The 18,728-nt window shown below is 37.5% G+C and overlaps 1 protein-coding gene across 15 annotated transcripts in view; it reads right to left on the bottom strand.

Moving 5' to 3' along the window:
* PPFIA1 (PPFI scaffold protein A1) overlaps positions 1 to 18,728 on the bottom strand; it is an 89,921-nt gene that overhangs the window by 11,989 nt on the left and 59,204 nt on the right. For 9 of the 15 annotated variants that reach the window (XM_048853311.2, XM_048853312.2, XM_048853320.2 and 6 more), the window contains 10 exons: positions 14,742 to 14,823; positions 14,423 to 14,623; positions 11,656 to 11,718; positions 11,138 to 11,164; positions 8,821 to 8,996; positions 8,639 to 8,736; positions 7,241 to 7,416; positions 6,554 to 6,622; positions 2,291 to 2,456; positions 1,271 to 1,341 (listed from right to left, as the gene is read on the bottom strand). In XM_048853311.2, coding sequence (XP_048709268.1) covers positions 1,283 to 1,341; positions 2,291 to 2,456; positions 6,554 to 6,622; positions 7,241 to 7,416; positions 8,639 to 8,736; positions 8,821 to 8,996; positions 11,138 to 11,164; positions 11,656 to 11,718; positions 14,423 to 14,623; positions 14,742 to 14,823 — 1,117 coding nt within the window. In that variant the 3' untranslated portion in view covers positions 1,271 to 1,282. Of the gene's footprint in view, positions 1 to 1,270; positions 1,394 to 2,290; positions 2,457 to 6,553; positions 6,623 to 7,240; positions 7,417 to 8,638; positions 8,737 to 8,820; positions 8,997 to 11,137; positions 11,165 to 11,655; positions 11,719 to 14,422; positions 14,624 to 14,741; positions 14,824 to 18,728 lie in introns of those variants that run through there. The other 6 variants (XM_048853323.2, XM_048853309.2, XM_048853319.2 and 3 more) reach the window with 4 other exon arrangements.

The following is an 18,728-nucleotide window of genomic DNA, read 5'->3' as shown; positions in this document are numbered from 1 at the left end:
TCTGACGTGATGATCCGTCAGGCTAGGTGGAATAGGGTCAGACAGTCTCTGAATGGATGGGAGGTAGCAGGTGTTTCCAGCACTTGAAAATGTGGAGTAACTAAGCTATTCTAAAAAGGGATTTAATAACTGAAACTTAATTTCCTATAAGAGAAAAAAGTTTTGTTTTTGTTTTTAGAAAAGAAGAAAAACAGTGAAGGAGAAGTAACTATAAAGCTAGCTAACAACCAACTATTAACTAAATAAGTACAGTAACTATTCTAAGCAGAGAGGCACTGCTAAGTGCTCCATCTCAAGCCGAGGGCGGTAGAGGAGGAACTGAGGAGGGGTTGGTCGCACAGTTCTATGTAACTGCCTGAAGCAAGACAGGGAAAGTGCATATGCAACCCAACCAGGCACTGCTCCTACAAATCTCCGATTACAAGCACTGGGGCTCACAATCGCCTAAAGTGGAGCTCGAACAGGGATACTCCTCGAAGAACCACCACAGGTAGCCAAACCTAGTCAGACCTGCTGAGCAATCCTGGTACATACAAGAGTCCTGGGCCAGGTCTAAGAGTGGGCGAATTGTGGGATTCCACCCAAGAACAGATGAAGGCAACAGGCTTCACACCTAAGGGAGTGCACTGAGAGACCAAGGAAGGGGTAAGAGGTGCAGATAGCCTTGAGCCATGACACCCCATACTAAACTCCCTTGACCCTCTTTAGTTGGCTATTCCCTCTCCAGCCTCTCACGCTCCTCCTCTTTTACCTCTTTTCGCCCTGAAACTAGAGCAACAGTACTCTGCCCAGTGTGAATGAAAACTACTCACTTCTCCCTCTCAATTTAGGTTTCACTTTCTTGGTGTCTGAGATGTCATAATCCAGCTAGGACTACCAGATGACCCTGTGAAGTCCTTGAGGAAAATCGAAGTAGATAATGCCTGAATTCCTAATGTAAAGATGACCAAAAATCCAACATTTTTTGCAGAAAAACCCTTTCATGCCTTTTAAAAAAATATATCAAAGGAGCAAAAAAGAAAAAAAAAGATCAATTATTTTCCTTTGCAAATTAACTTTAAAATTAGGATTATATTATGTAAAGGTTGACAGCCTTAGCTAGAAGGAACTACCTTAAAATTCTCAATGTAGTATTTATATTTTAAACTGGTTGGTTTTCCTTTTTTTTTTTACATTTAGATATTAACAGTTTTTGGATTTGGTTTAAACTTTAAAATGTATATTTTACAAAGTGGCCTATTTTCCTGCTATACCTATCTTTTTTACTCACCAACAGAAGCCTTTAACAGGAGTAAGTCCTTACTGTAGTGGAATCCAGCCTTTGTGTTCCTGATACATTGCCTGTTTCAACAATCATAGAAGGAAGACATGCAGAACACAGCATGCAGTTAGTCTTCAAAAAAAAAAAAATCACACAGCAATGTGATTACAGCTACTGTACACACTCAACTAAGGTTACAATAAATTAGAAAAGCAGAATTTAAAATAACGTTAAGTTCATCTATTTACTAGTTCTAGTTTCAGTGCTTAGCTTTACAAAAAATTCCCAACAAAACAATACTCATGCAAGCTAGGGCACTGTAAATGGCAGAAGTGAATCATGTCTAGAAGTACAACTATTAATATTCTTCTTTCTAAGATTTCTCTCAGCTTTTGATTGCACATGGAGAAGAAAACCTGAATTTTTAGAATGTGAATGTTTAATATTTTACATTTAAATCAAATTAAACATTATATGGTGCAGAGAACTCCTGGACTAGATATTTTACACTAGTGAGAGTAATATTTACAATTTTAAGCATTCCACTAACATTCTTAATATTTGTGTAATATATTGGGGTTCTTCTTAAACTTCATGTATTTAGTTAAAGTGTTCAAACAAACTAGGTACACTACCAAGGACCTTTGGTCCAAATTTGCCCAAAGGATGTTCTCAAACTGTAATTGCGTGGTACATTCCATCACCAATAACATTTTCCATGTGGCAAGCACTGATATTCATCTTATTTCCATAGTCCGAGATATAGAAAAAGTATTTCCTAAATAAAAAGACCTTCTAGTCTTTTCCTAGAGAAAAAAAACCTGAAAAGGAACCATATATCTGGTAGAAAGCTCACACAAGTTACTACAAAAATAAACTTATATTTGAAATAAAAAGTTTTACACATATAAACATGCACAAGGCAGATGCTTTTATGCAGATTAAAATTAAAATATTCTGGCTACTTAACTAACTTACAACCTCACGCAAAAAAGTTCATGCTTAAAAATAGCAAAGTAGTTTTTGTACCATCAATTTGCATCTTCTTTGGCTGCATAGAAGGTGAAGACATTGAGGCGGTAACTCTGAAGTTTGCAGGAAGGGTCTCTGCAGATCCAGCAGCTAAGCCTTTTATGTCCTTTGGTCTAAACTTCTTTCTCCATGAAGGTGCTCGTCTAAAGCTTTTATCATCATCCTGTCAGATTGATTAGTATCATTAGTAATTCTAAAAACGGGATTATTTACCATAAATTAAAATTAGAGCAGGGTCAATACCTTTCCCCACAACTCCAAGCATCTATACGAGTCAAGATACTTAGTATTTCTTGGAAAAAAAGATCTGGCTGCCTATCTTTAACTTAACTGCACATTAGGGTATATTTGTGATTTAGGATTTAAGATAATTCACAAATGCCATATAATCTAGTAGTGAGAAGTAAATGGAAGGGTTATAAAAAGACAAGAGAACATTAACAACCAGGTATAAATTACTTTAAATAATCCCCTTGCCCTTTTAAATTCCACTTTTGCTGGAATATCTATATTGAAATATAGCACTACGGCACAAAAGATTAGAGGAAAGTGAACGCAAACAGTGAACGAAAACAGTACAAAACCACAATAGTACTGTACTACAGTACCTCCCTAACCTATGTATTGTTTCATTTTTAAGTGATTTGGAACCTTTTAATAGGGCTATGTGGAACAGAGTGCATCCTCAAACTGAACTATTTCCTCCCCTCCCCCCTACTCTCTAGTAGTGCATCTACAGCTTAAAAAATGATGTTTTTTAATTCACAAGAGTGACACTGGACCTACTAACCAAGACAGCTGGAGCCCTGCCCGAGAAATACAATATCCCGTAGAAAAAAGCCTTGTATGTTTATGTGCATATATATTCATGGATTGTTTATATTTAGTATCACAATCCACTACAAGTGATCTGGTTAAACGTTTTGAACATTTATTTTTATCTAAAAATATTTAGCTCAATTTCTTTAGGATTTCGAATTAAATGGATATAAATATCATTTCCGAAAGCAAGACCCCTCACGATTTGCTCTGGCCCTTGTGCTGCATAAAAAGGCTGGAGCGGCATAAAAGTGCCCTAAAAGCTCCTTTTTATATTGTGGGAAGATTTTCTGGTACAGTCACCATGGAAGATAGCGGTAAAGGTACTTTCCAATAACCCTCCTTGCAAGCTGTAGTTTAGAGGGTAAGCTGAGGGTAGAAGGGGCATGTCAGGGTGGGGCCACAACACAAAGTAAGGCAGAGATTCCAACTAGGCAGTGCTGCAGCCTATAGTGCAGCTTGGGGAGGCAAATTAAACACCCCCTTGCCAGTCCGCCCATGGTGTTGTCTAAATTATGGTAGGGACCCTGGATCAGCACTAGATCAGAGAGCACAAGGGTGTCTTATGGCCGCCGTATGTACTTCTTGCACCTCCTAAGTACATCTGCATTATAGACTTCTTTCGATGGTATGCAGAGTACATATCTGCATAGCCCCCCAGCACAGGTATAAACGGCAGTGTAGCTGGTGTGGCATAGCTTAGGCAACCAGAGTAAAGACGTGCCTGAAGGGTGTGGGTATGTATGTGAGTACATACCCTATGTGCTTTCTACTCACCCAAGCCACCCCTCCCCATCTACACTGCTATTTTTATTATTATAGTGTCCTGCTGCAGGAGCCTTTGCCCTCTGCAGGAAGAGACTCCCCCAGCCAGGAGAAGGCTCTGGCAGGAGGCGGCAGCTGGGAAAGGTTCATCCTTTTCCTGTTGCCTCCAATGACCAAGTCTTTCTTTGCCACAGAAAAGATTCCAGCAGCTCCCCATTTCTAGAACCTTTCCCCACAACAGAGAAAGGGAAAGGCTCTAGCAGGGTAGAGGCAAGGGGGAAAGCCCTGCTCTCTCCCCTCTGCCAGAGCCTTTCATGGACTAGTAGCTACACATCACAGCATGGACGCAGCCTGGTTTTGGCTGCACTATGCAGCTACATGTATACTGTATGACACCGCCAGACGTATACAGTGTAGACAAAGCCTTAGAATTGCACCACAAAAGTCTCCAAAAATGAATTCTTCAATTTCCTAATATGTCTTCTGGAATAGACTTTAAATATGTCTTTTAAGTAGTAGGAGGAAGAAAAATATTTACATGAAGCTTTCATTATGAATGATCCCAGCCTGCCTGAAAGATTAAAAAAGGATCACTAGGCTATTAGTGACATGTAGCTGTCTCTGGTAGGAAATTCTGCATGAATACTATAAAATATATTACTATGCAAGTTGGAATCGGTCTGGGAAACTAGGGTTTAATGTCACTACTTTCAAAAAGTACCATATATCTTTAATAACTGCAAATGGAAAAACTCTAGGTCTTAACTCTCTTCTGGAAAATGGGCACCTCCAGCACCAATCCCCCATGCACTATGTGGAGGCATCAGTTAAGTACTGAAACAGAGTAAGTGCCACTTATTGAACTGTCATCACCACTACTGCAACACTTGGGAGGCTTTCCATTAGTCTCATATCCAAAGTATGGAACAGATACCATCCTATTTAATTGATCTCACAAAAGCACTGCCTTATAGCATGGACTCCAAGCCATGCTTACATGCACTTGCTAACTGAAAAGGCAACAGCTTAAAAACATTTCTTGGAAAAAAGATCTATATAGATTGGATAACTGGGCATTAAAAAGAGGGGAAAAACAAACAGCTGATTGGGTGGACTTGTGAAAAAGGAGTGGCATGGGGTGCAGCCTTCAGAAGAAGGAAGTTCTGCTTTAAATTGTTCTTTGTAAAGAAGGCAGACAGTTCCAGTTTCACCCACTCTCACTATCCACTCCAGTAAAAAAATGGCAAGTCATAAGCTACCTAAAGTACTGTGCACTGGAAAAAAGCAGCTCATGTAACAAAGAATGATGCTGAACTATTTAGATGAAAATCAGATGGGTCCCACCCGCTAAAAACAGCACTAGAAAAGAATACCAAAAACCAAAGTGAGCAATAAGAGATGTAGCTTTCCTGGGACTAGCTCTCTCTCACTGAGCAAGTAACTTTTTCCTCCTACCTCTAAGGTCATGCATGGCCTCTGAAGGGCATTCTGGTGATTTTCATGCATCTCTGCACTGAAAGTCATCGGAACAACATCCTATTTCTCTTGATAAGAGTGCTAAATAAACATTGCTACATATGTGCTGGGGAAATCCACTTCCTCTGAGATGTTTCAAATGTTCATAAGACCACTTTATAAGTTCTGTCACTGGACAGTAAGTTCCATCATAAAAGTACACTTGTTCTTTCTTCACCTCAGCAGGCAACAAATCTGTAGTCTGCCTACGATGCACTTTGCACTGCACATCTGGCTACATCAGCAGCACAGAAGTTCAAATCAACACATGCTCTTAAATATTTAATCCCCCACTGGTGCCACTTGAAGAATAAAAAACTTATCTTTCACCTTATTGCTACTGTTTTTATTTTCCAGCTTCCATAATATTACAGTATCACTTCTAACTTTTCATTTAACAACTGGGACCTTCTACTCATGTCCATGTTTTATAAGCACCTGAAAATAAACATCACTTCCGAATACAAATAACTACAGCATCATGATACAGTAAGATTTACTAACCCACTTGAGTAGTAAGCAGCAATGATAAACACCTATTTGCACCTACATTGCTTCAGAACTAAGATGTTCTTGCTTTAAAAATGCATTCAGATCATAAGCTGGATAAGAATATAAAGTATACGAGAATTTGGTAATTTTATTTTAGTTTACATTTTACAAGTTATAAAGCCAACAGCCTACTAGTAGTGTGCTCAAGAGTGGACCAGAATTAGAACAGAAGGATTGCTGTAGATTAAGGCTAGGTACGTTGGCAGAGCTACATGCTTACACAACACCTATATATACTATGCCTTATTAAGTGAGTGTCAGTAGTCTGTTACTTTCTTATATTTTAGGAAGAGAGAGAGATTTAGACAAAAAGGCAATCTCTGACACTAACTATGGTTAAAGTTATAGGCAACACGAATTTGCTGAACACCTCACACTTTGACGTTCAGAATAATTCTGTCTAAATATGATCTTATACACACAAAATACGTACAGTAACTCACAAAGGTAAGAAAATTCAAGTTAAGGCTTCCACTTTTTAAAAAACAGTCTCTGTATAGTAATAGTTTAAAAGACTATCCAATTCAAATTCCTTCATTTTAATAGGTTGATCAGAGATCAGGCTTCTTCTTAATGCAAATTAAAACAGACCAATAAATCAAAACTCACTTCATCAAATCTCCTGTCAGTGCCCATAACAAGAAGGTTATTAAATTCCCTCTCCAAAACAGCACGACCCTAAATTAAAAATGATAACATTAAAATGAGTCTTGAAAGGCTAACAAGCCACAAGCATCTATAGTACATTTAAAAAAATATTCCGATGTACACATTATAAAATGAATATATGGCAATGCTATTATCACAGTAATACAGCACTAATTTAGTACTTGCAAAGTTGCAATCACACATTTAAAGGGGGATTTCAGTGCAGTCAATCTTATATCTGTGTCATGAAAATTCGTGATATCAGATGCAAAATTAATGACTTCACAGTGAAAACAGCGCCTTTTCTTTGTATTTACAGAGCACCTAGCACACTGTGGGTATTAACAGAGACAAATAAGTGATAATAAAGGATAAGCCAATTTATAGGAGAAGATGTGCTGTGAGAAAACAAACCTGTTTAAACACAAATACATTAAATTAGAACACATGGTAGAGATTATGGAAAATTTTAAGTTTTATTGTGATATGTTTCCAGGTCTATGGTAGAAGACACTATAGATAACATTCAATTTTTAAAATTTCTACAGTTGACTAAAACAATTACTTGCTTACATAAAATTAGATTGTATGACCATATGGTTTATTAAAATGGCTAGGGAAAAAAATCAGCAGACATGAAGTTATTACCTGTGTGTTCTGAGTAGGTATTTGTAATAATAGAGCGAATGCATTGAAATCAAAAGTTTCCTCTAAGGCCACAAGTGCACCATGAACTCCACTTTCTATAAGGTTATTTGCATATTCTTTAAGACCGATTGACAGTACCCAGCGGATCATTCTGTCATTGCTCCATACAAGAACATCTAAAGAGGAAAAACAAATATGCTATATAAAACTGGATAACAAAATGTCTATACAAATAACTACAAGTCTTGTTTCTTCTATATCGCATTGGCATAGGGCTCAGTTGTGTCATTTAGGCACAGGCCACACAGCAAGGGGTATTACGGAGCCAACTAGTCTCAGAGAGTTTAGAGGAAGAAATCTGCTTTAAATAAGTATCAATATAAATAAGGTCACTTCCATATGTATAAAATATTTGGGTTATTTAATTTGATATTCAATTCATTTTATGCGGTCTCTAAATTTTCAATATGCAGCAGATGTTTTTATTGACAATACAGAATTCCTTCCTGTGCTCCACAGAGCAAAGGGAGACAGTGCTCATTGCCACATCATTTACTGCATTTTACGCTGTCCTGCTTTACGGGTGGGTGTGAAGAAGTGGGGCATATAACCCACCCTCCTCCCTGCCTGTGAGAAAGTATGGATGGAGCAGTTCTTGTGCTCCTTAGACTGCATGGACTGCACCTTTAGCCCGGCACTTATGTGGGTGCAGAAGCTCTTTCCATCCCACAAACCCCTTTAATGGTTAGACATTCCTATCCTTGTAGAGCAGGGGAATTCTATATTTTGATAGGTTATTTCAGTTCTTTAAAAACAGTGATTTTCCCTATAGTTTACTACTGCACTTGATCTTTCCTGGGAATGCAGGAGGTAAGGTGCGGGCTTGAATTCCTACTCCTGCTTCAACACTATCTCCATACCCTCTTCAGTATCCAGAGATTAACTGGATGTTTTTAATTAAAAAAAAAAACAAAAAAACACCACACAGTAACAAATGGTTAATATTCACAAACTATCACATAACAGTAGGCTTCAGAGTTACTGAAAAAATGGGGACAACTGTCATCTCAGAGATGCTTCTTAAATAAAACAGTTTCTTCGGTTCACACTTGGAAAATTTTCTTCAGAACAATAAGGGTTAGAAAAAAATTAAATGAAAGCTCATTTCAGAGCACGATTGTTCTACAGTGGGTTCTGTGGCATATTCTGTAGTTACAGAATTGTAGACTACATAGGGCCCTACTAATAGGTCGCTTCCATATGGCACTTTTACGACACCATAAAATAATCCTTTTCCAATTTAAAGAAATTGACTTAATTTTAAAGTAATGCAATTTTGAGGCATCTTACTGGGAAGATTTTAAAATCTAAGGTGAAGCCAAGACAGAAATAGTTAACCTTTTATTTCATTCTGGCTTTCTTCTCTTCTTCTTTCCAGTTCTTTTCGGTCATAATTTAATTTTCGCAAACACATAATACCACACTGGAAACTGTTTCTGTTGGGAAAATAAAAACATATTTAGGGATAAGCTAGAATACTTAATCAAGAGTATGATGAAGACTTCTTTAAATTTATTTACCTGTGAAAACTGTCAACCATTTTAAGTTGTCCACGGAGATCTTTCTTAGTCAAGTGATCTAGCATTCTAGCATCAACTAGACATTCCATGAAGTAGCTGCGGTATTGAGGGAGCCCCAAACTGGGGAGCCACTCATTGCCAATCCACTCATGGTTCATATCACCGTATGCTAGAGTCTGTTTTTAAAAAGTAAGAATTATTCAGTGTGATTTTCTCATATCAAAAGGCAAAGAAACACTAAATTTATTTCCCTAAACTTCACATTAGTAAAAAATATTTTTAAAAGTTGCCTTGCCTTCCATTTTTTAACTGGTCCTTTTTACTTGGGGAAAAACACACTAATGAAAGCGTTGAGCTGAAGTTTGCCACTTTACATTTAATCTTTTCATTGGAAAAGGATGCTTTTTTTAAAAAAGGGAATATAAAAACGTTCAGAATAAGTAAGATTTCCATTAATTTTTCTATCAAATTTTGATGACTTTTTAGATGTTGCTCAAATTCAGACCCCTTCAATATATCAGTTTGACACATAACAATATAACATAACTTTGATGAGATATTGAATACACCATGTCTCATGGAATGGACATGAACAACAGATCTCAAAGAACAACAGTTACAGAAGGTTAGTAATAGTTTTTTCTTCGAGTGCTTGCTTAAGTCAATTCCATGCTAGGTGACTCACAAACAGTATCCTTGGAGGTGGGCTTGGAGTTTACAGACATGCCGACTGCAACACCGCTCTCCCGAAACTGGCATCGCAACAGGCCTGTTGGGTGATGGCATAGTGGGACGGGAAGGTATGAACCGATGACCATGTCACAGCCCTGCAGATGTCCTAGATTGGTAACTGCATGAGGAATGCTGCTGATGAAGCCTGGGCTCTTGTGGAATGAACTGTCATGATAGCTAGAGGCAGAATCTTCGCCTGCTCAGATGCAGGCGGTTATCCAGGATGAGATTCTTTGGGAAGACACTGTTAGTCTTTTCATCTTGTCCACCACAGCTACAAAAAGCTGTGTAGTCTTGTGGAAGAGTTTAGTCCCTTCGATATAGAAGGCCACCGACATCTAATGTGTGAAGCCTCTGTTCCAGAGCAGTGCTGTGAGGCTTCAGAAAGAAGACAGGCAGAAAAATGTTCTGCTTGATACAGACCTCTGTTAGGGAAGCCTTGCAAGAGCAAGAAGACTGTTCCAAGCAACCGTCACTGGCGGTAAGAAGGAACTGAGAGGGTGCAGATCCAGTGGTGCCCCTTATACCGGTGCATGTGCATCCAGGGGGCACTAAGGCCAGCCCTAAGGATACCACTAAGCGAAAAATCTCCAGCAACTATGCACATGGTGTGCGCGCACACCTAGGATGGAACTGACATGAGCAAGTACTCGAAGAAGAAATTATACTTTCCGTAACAGGACTGTGCTGGAGGCCAGAGAGGAAACGAAGTTGTACAGTTCAAAGATATTGGGTTAAAGAAGCTCTCTGTTATTTTACTTTTTATCCTTTTTTCTATATAATATATTATATTATATTCTCACATACACCTGGACAGACTCCATCACATTAGTTGAGGCTACAAATGGGATTTACTACAGCTCTAAGGCTGAATAACTGTGCAAGCAGGACTCTACTGGTGACACAAAAAACACACTGTGCCTGGACATAGCATCTCTATGATAATAGAAGTTGGCCAGTGATCATGGTAATAGTGAGATTGTAGTAGAGTCTTCCATAAAGGCAGATATTTTCTTTGAACCATTGGCCTGACACAGAGCCAGCATCTCCACAGCACTCCAGGCTTTAGATGCAATAAGGAGTTATTTGGTATTAAACCAATTCTCTAACCATTTATCTGTTCTGCTGCTCAGCCCAAAAAAGTCACAGACCACAGTTTAAGAAAGAACAGCTTTCACATTAACTTGTTATAATGTCATAGAGGACAAATCGTTTAAGTAACAAACAATAAGCAGGGCTTTTGAATATTCCTGTTATGTTAAACAGCCTTGGAAATTAAGAGGAAAGAAAAACAAATTTTTATTTAGACACTTGTGCAGTGCCCACTGTATTATGACAGATGTAACTTCTTCTAATCAAAATGTGTTTTTTCATATTTGTTCATGATGTGCTAACAAATTTTAAAATGAGTGAACTACAAAATACAGTCTGAGAAACACATTGCCAGTTTATAAGGTTAGTAATAGTATCTACAAATTTAGATTATCAAAACATTCTCAGAGGAAAACAAAGATTATCATTCATGCTCTAATTGCATTGTGTTGCTTTACATATACTGTATAATAAATTACATAAAATCTCCAACCTGAGCCCAGCTTCCCTCCTCATCTTCCTGATGTTATGTGGTTAGAAAAGCAAAAGAACACACAAATGTTAGTATTTATAAGTTTAGTATTAAGAGCAAAGTTAAAGATGTAAAGCAGATGCAGTATCTTTATGGCATGCTAAAAATCTAAAGAATGCAAGCACCATGCATTTAAAAATAATATAAAATTTAATGGAAATAGGAAAATGCTTGTACTGATTGGGTTTTCTGTAAAGAAGAAATTTATGTGCAAATAAATTAATTTGGCTGTACACACAATACAGTTAGTCTGCCTTCAATAAAAATCACTGTTGATTTTTTTTGTCCCCAAGGGGAAAAAAAGAGTAAAGTGTGAATTATAGTTTCATATAGGGTTAGTAACTAAAGGAAGCCATAATCCAAATACTTGAGCTTTTTTAATACTTTCATTCTTTGAAAGACTAAAAGGCACATGATTCAAGCAATCAAAAAGTGGGAAAAGCACTATAAAGGAACAGAAGTGTAGTGCTGTAACTAACCGTTTGTGGCGTGGCTGTAAGATTTTCCATTTCTTCATGTGTTACCCAGACATTTCCCGTGGTCTAATATGACCCCACAGTGAACCAATCACATCCAATGAAAAGAAAGCAGTAACAAAGAGGAAAGGTTGCAGAATATAAAAGCAATAGGTACATATAAGGAGCAGGCATGGGCAAAAGCAATGGTTTCTAAAGTCTGAAGTACAAATTTATTTAAAATGATAATGTAGCATAAAGGTGCACTGACATGGGGCATCTCCTTTCAAAGATTATTTAACAATTACAAAGTGTGTGAAACAGTTTACACTGATGTGATTAACAAATCAACTATGACAAGAACTGTAATGTTGAACAAAATTCTAAAATACTCATTTTAATAATGTCCCTTTTATAAATTATAAATTTGTTCTTAACTACAAATTTTCCTTTGGTGTGTTACATGTACTTCTGGACAGCATTCTAACACAACAGCAATTTTAATTTTATTAAACATTTTTGTAATTCTGCACACTTGAAAGTATTCTTGATTTTTTTTAAGTCACTATTTTCATGAGAAGTGATACTAATCGTCATATGCATTTTGCTAAAATTATTACCAGTACTTATTAGCAGTTTCTGCAAAAGCCACTTGCTCTCTGTTCAAGCCTCAAATATTTCCAGAAATATTTTCCTACATGGTAGTCAGAATGATCATGCAGCCAAAGATCCACATAACTACCATTTAAGTAAATAGACCATTGGGTGCAATATGAATGCAGGATGAGACCTATGTAAGATTTAGCATAATTATAATTTGAGAATCTGATTTCGGTTATATAAACAAAGATGACTTTTTATTATTATTGGAACAAATTTTTCCACATCTGCATAAACCCACTAAGTAAGGAAGAACTAAAAGAACCCATTCCCTAATAGGAAAGACATTCTACGTTACAAAACATTGCTAACTTATGGAAAAGGTATGAAAAAAATATAGTACTTAAAAAGCCATAGTATTTAAAACTAACTATACGGATTTATTTTCTGGAGAATTTTTCCCTTTTTTTCCCTCCTAAGTTACTAACATTTACATTAATATATTTTGTCTGCTGCTTATTCCTTTCTGAATTTAGCCTATTACGGCATAATGATCTGTCAAAATTCTTTGACTTCAGATTAAAAACAAATAAATAATCATCAACAACAAGAAGTTTGTTTTTGTACAATATCTCTAGCAACATAAAAAGGGGAATGAGAATAAATCACCAGAATATCCTTTACCCAGGATTTTTTCCAATATTTTCCAAGAGGAGTCAGTGCGCCTCTTAGTAACAGTACATGACAGAATACAATTATATCAATTCAACCCTCTCCTTTTACTGAAATGTCTCATGCAATTATAGAAATACTTTAAATTATGCAAAAGTAACTCAAATGTTTTTAAACCCTGGCAGTTCTCCAGCAAAATTCAGAGCATATATGGAACGTGCCAATCACAAGCCCCAATACTGCCACTGGCTACGTGCAGGTGGACCACTATGCCCACATGGAGCCAATAAAATCACAGACAGTTTCTCATGACAATAGTCACACTTCATGATCAATAAGGCTACGTTTTAGTCATGGGTATTTTTAGTAAAGTCATTGACAGGTCACACGCAGTAAACAAAAATTCACGGCCTGTGATCTGTTCATAACTTTCACTAAAAATACCTGGGACTAAAATGGGGGGCAGTGCGCGGCCCAGGAGTGGGACCCCTGCTGCTGCTGTGGGGGAGGGCCAAGGGGGGGTTGACAGGGGCTCCCTACCCAGCTCCGCATGCTGCTCCCACCACAAGCGCCGGCTGCTGCAGCTCCCATTGGCTGGGAACTGCAGCTAATGGGAGCTGCAGGCTTGGGCAGCACGGAGGCCCCCGGTCCCTCTGTTGCCTAGGAGCTGTAGGGCAATGTCAGTGGGAGCCGGAGAGCCCCCCACCCCGAGGTGGGTGCACTTCCCCACACACACCTCCCTGCCCCAGCCCCCTCCCATACACCCAAACTGCTGCTTCTGGCTCAGTTGCTGCCCAGATCGGGCAGCCCCTAAGCCAGCACCAGCCACTGCAGAAGTCACGGGGGTCACGGATTTCATGACCTCCATGACAGACTCGCAGACTTAATGATCAATAATACTGAGATGCTGCCATTGCTCAGAATTCCTATCACCCATTCGGCTGAATTAATTTCTCTCTGATTGCAACTTACTCAATCTTTTACAAATTCTAAAATGAACTCTTCCTTTAATTTACAACAGTTACATATATGTATGTTATATTCCTTAATCAAAAAATGATTCAATATACACCTGGCAAATTATACCTATTCTTAATATTTCCCTCATTTAAAATAGACCGTCATATTGAAATGAAAACTAGCTAATCTTTCCCTAAACAAAAAAATCAGTAGACATCTTCATTCCACTTCAATAGCATACAGTGTCCACTTTATAATATTAATGTTTTTGGCAGTAAAGTAAGAGCTATTATAAGCTAATATGATAGTTATTCCACGTTAGTTTTTTGGAAATTAAAAGTCTCCTCTTTTTAAACTTTGGTCCTTAGCAATTTAAGGTACATTTCTGAAAATTTCTCTTAAAAACTCAAATTTCCCACTCAGAATATTCTTACATTAGAATTCTGGAATCTGCTGAAGAAATTTCTGTATTTAACAGAGCAGAGAAAAAAATGTTTGATGCTGTCTCAGAAGTAATTTCCCTCCCACTAGCTTAAGTTACTTTCAATTTTTTTCTTACCGTTCTTGATGTAGGAGGGGCAGATGGACTTGTTAGTGACATGATCTCTTGAATGGCAAGCCTCAGTTTCAACCTGTGCAGAGGATTACTGATTCCAATTTCACGCTGTATTTCCGTATCAGACAAGGCAGACATGATGGCCCCGCTTTTCACATTTGCTCGGCAAGCAGCCACATACCATGCTGGCATCCCTACCCACAACTGGCAAATAGAAAATAATATGTCAGTAATATATGTAAATATATGTTTCTTCAAATCTTCAAGTTACTAAAAATGCTACAAGTATAGGTACCCTACGTTTTAAAATGGGATCACTTACTTCTAGCCACACCACCACAGTAGGGCCATCCCATTGTGCAAAAGGCAGACCTTGCCTTCTAGCTTCCTCAAGCAATTCATGTCTAAAATTATAGAAACAGTCATTAAATGAAGAGAAAGTAATATTGAAATAGTAATTTAACTCTACGTTTCATTTATTTAACACTGGTATTTTGTTTCCTTCATCCAGCTTTTCTCAGCATTCAGCTTTAACAATCTTACAGACACTAAGATACCTGAAAAGAGGACAGGGCCATAGCAAATGCGGCATGGCATGATCAGGGTAAAATTTCAGTACAGCAGAAATGCTAAGTCTTGCTTTTTTGGAACTAGAAAATGCTCTGTGCCAGGTGTTTGCAAACATGCGCCAAATGGTTGTGTTCATCCTGCCCTTACCATATTGCTAAGTGAGAGGGGAGTCCCATATAATTTGGAGGAGGATTTCAAGGAGATCTGGTAGAAAAGGTTGAAAACCATCAATCTACGCTGGTGAGAGACTGGTTAAAACGGACATCACTTACTGCTTATGTAGCAAATTTGCTATTATTCAGTGAATAAATATACTTTACAACTATTACAACATATTTCTTTGTCACAGGAACCCTCTGTAAATACTAATTGAAAAAGTTTCACTCTGTTTTCTATAAAATATCTGACATACTCCCCAACCTCTCTCTTCCCCACTTATTTATACCTCCTCATCCTCCCAAGGGAGGATAAAGCTTATACAGTCTCACTCATAGATCTGAAAAAAAGAACTTGGACTAAAATTATGTTTGGCTTTTTGGATTCTAATACACATACACAGCATTAAAAATATTACTGGACAGGGACTCTCTAATGGCTTCTAAATTAAAGAAATCATAATCGACACTGTTGAAACCTACAACAAGGAAATAAATTCAGACATCCTCAGCAACGGCATTCTGCACCAGATGGAATTTATGTAAGGACTTTTGAAGTTCAGTTTTGTCCATTAAGCTACCATTAAGCAGGATTTGCCTGCTTGTAATGAAAAAAGACTAAGGCTAGAGTATGGACAGTTCAATCCCAACTATTTGCATTACAGCATACATGTAGTTATTGTACACACTACAAAGGCTGTTGAAGAGGTCCCAAAGACGGTGGTCAAAACCTGCTTTTGTCACAATTAGACCCAAGTAAACAGGCAAATGAGAACTTGCATTATGTGGCATTTATACCATGGGAACAGTATTTGCATGTTATATTTAATTAAAGGTAAGAGTGAAAAATTCAACAAAAAATAAATTTAGACTGACAGCATGATTTTGTGCATTGGCAGTATATTTTTAAACAGCCAAAGTTAGAGCTAGCTAATTTGATGAATTTTGTAACATATTTCAATTTTGCTTTTTCTTCTTCCCCATTGTTTATCCAGCTTATAAATTTGGACCAGTTATTCTCACGAATGAATTTCCACGAATTTTTTAAATACAACAGTCACCAAAAACTTTCTTTAATAATCCAGCTCCATCTCTGGTACAGTATTCTATTAAAAATATATATGCAGTAACAAGATACTGTATGCTTGGCTACATACGCATGATCTCTTTCCATTTAAGTCAATAGGTGTTCATCAAAAGTGAACAATGTCCACATCTCTAGACCTATAATATTGAATGATTCTTGTCTTAAGGAATTGTCAAAATTCAGAAGCCTTAGAATGCTACAGCCACAAGATTACTTTAGTACAACTACGGCTCTGCAATGTAATAATTACAGTCAGGGTACAGAAAAGCCTTACATTTTATTCATATATATTGAAGTGTCAAGACTATGAGAAATTAGCCAGTCGTAGGCGATCAACAGACAGATCATTGATTTTATTGTTTCTCCTATAGTTTTTTGTAGGTGAATGATCTAATGTTCAACTGAAGTCCCAACTAGACGATAGTAATAAGGTTGAGAATAACCTTGCAAGCAAAAAACAAGTACTCATCCAGAAAATGAACACCTAAAACTGACAGGTTATTTTCTTATTTTGTGATAAAATCTTGGTTTTAAAAATGGATTATTTAAAATAATTATTTGCAAACAAAACCAACAAACAAAAAAGTTAAGGCTAAAATTATGTTTTAATGAAGTCCAGCTAATAGTCCAAAACGATTTACATTGTTAAGAAATTCTCTCTCTTTTTTTTTTTTTTTTTAAAAAACTGGAATTGAACAGTTAAGGGATACATCCTGTTCCCTACTCCCACATAATCCATGATCCACGTCCCATCACCTGTGTACACTCAATTTTACATATGGGTTTGCAAATTTTAGGGGGTGAGGTCAAAATAAAAATTCCAGGAAATGACAAAATTCCATTTCCTATGCAAGGAATCAATTTCCAATAATCTTGTATCATTTTGTTACTTGTACAGTATGAAAAAGCATTAACACTGTAGTGGTGAAGATGCTAAAAAGGGTAACAAGACTGGTGTCATTCACAGAATGGAGAGGTGACATATGCAACACAATTAAAAGCAACGTAGGTTAAGCAAGAAAAAGCATGAAGTTATCTCATGGAATAAAGCACAATAGTCAACCTTGCAAATGGACAACCTCAGCAATGCTACAGCAACACTGAAAAATTTAGTACTATTAAACAGCTTTCCAAAACAGAGTTAAAATTGTTAGGTGGTATAGTTTTATCATTTAAATGAAGTACCGAAATTCACATTATGTACATTCAGAGCACGCAGTGTAAGATAAACGGCTTTGTTTTTGTCAATGCCTTAACAAATACCGTTAATAGGCTTTCACTATAAATGCTTCAACAGAACATTTCACTGCCTAATATAGAAACATCACCTCTTGTAAAAACATGCATTTAATTTGCTGAACAATTAGGGCTTCTAATACATCATTAAAATCAAAGAAAGTTTCCAAACAAATTTCTCACACATCCACAACAATCCTAATAAATTAAATATAAACTTACCCTGATTTTGCACTACCACATCAAATGGTAAATAATAAGGAAATAAAACAATGAAGGAAAAATGTAAAACTATAATTAAACTGAACTCGTAACACAAATTTAGAAACAAACAGAATGAAATAATGTAATACTGTAATTCAGTTCTTTAAACATAAGATTGTTAATAGAGAGTTCAAATAAAATGGTAACAATGCCTGTTGCAAACACGTTTGAGATTGTGTATACAGAAACAAAACAAAAAGATATGAAGTGATACATAAAATAAGCACAAAGTAGCTTTTTAGTCACTGCTGCTACAGTTACTTTTTACATTAGGTTTCAGAGAAATGTGAAATTCTTAATCCTTTTCATAAAAGCTACCAGAATATTGATTTGCAATATAGCGTATGGAATCTTACTGAGTCGCTCAGATACTCTTCACTGTGTACATGTTTTTGAAAATGAGCAGTTAGCCTTGAGAATTTGCTCTGACACTATCCTTTTCATGTTTATGATTACTCCCACTGAGGTGGCGATGGATCTTCTCTAGTTATTTCTAACATATTTGTGCTTCCCGTGTTCAGTGCACTTTGGCAAGTTTTTGGAATGCACTGATAAAAGTATAGTACTGTGATGTGAAGAATTCTAGATTAGGGTTACCAACTTTCTGACTGCAGAAAACTGAACACCCTTGCCCTGCCCCTGCTCCTTCCCTGAGACCCTGCCCCGCCGCTCTCTCCATCCCACCCCTCCCTCCCTCTCTCGCTCTCCCCCACCCTCACTCACTCAATTTCACTAGGTTGGGCAGAGGGTTGGAGTGCAGGAGGTGGTCAGAGCTCTGGCTAGGGCTGTGGGCTCTGGGTTGGGACCAGAAATGAAGGGTGCAGGGTATTGGGGGGGGCTCTGGGCTGGGGCAGGAGGTTGGGGTGTAGGAGAGTGGGGCTGGGTGTGTGTGCTCCAGGGTGGAGCCAGAAATGAGGGGTTCAGGGTGAAGGGGGGGCTCCAGGCTGAGGGTTGGGATGTTGGTGGAGCTCCAACTGAGGGTGTGAGCTCTGGTGCA

Source organism: Caretta caretta, chromosome 6 (genome assembly GCF_965140235.1).
Source record: "Caretta caretta isolate rCarCar2 chromosome 6, rCarCar1.hap1, whole genome shotgun sequence".
Classification (NCBI taxonomy): Eukaryota; Metazoa; Chordata; order Testudines; family Cheloniidae; genus Caretta; species Caretta caretta.
This window is presented reverse-complemented; position numbering and strand designations above follow the sequence as displayed.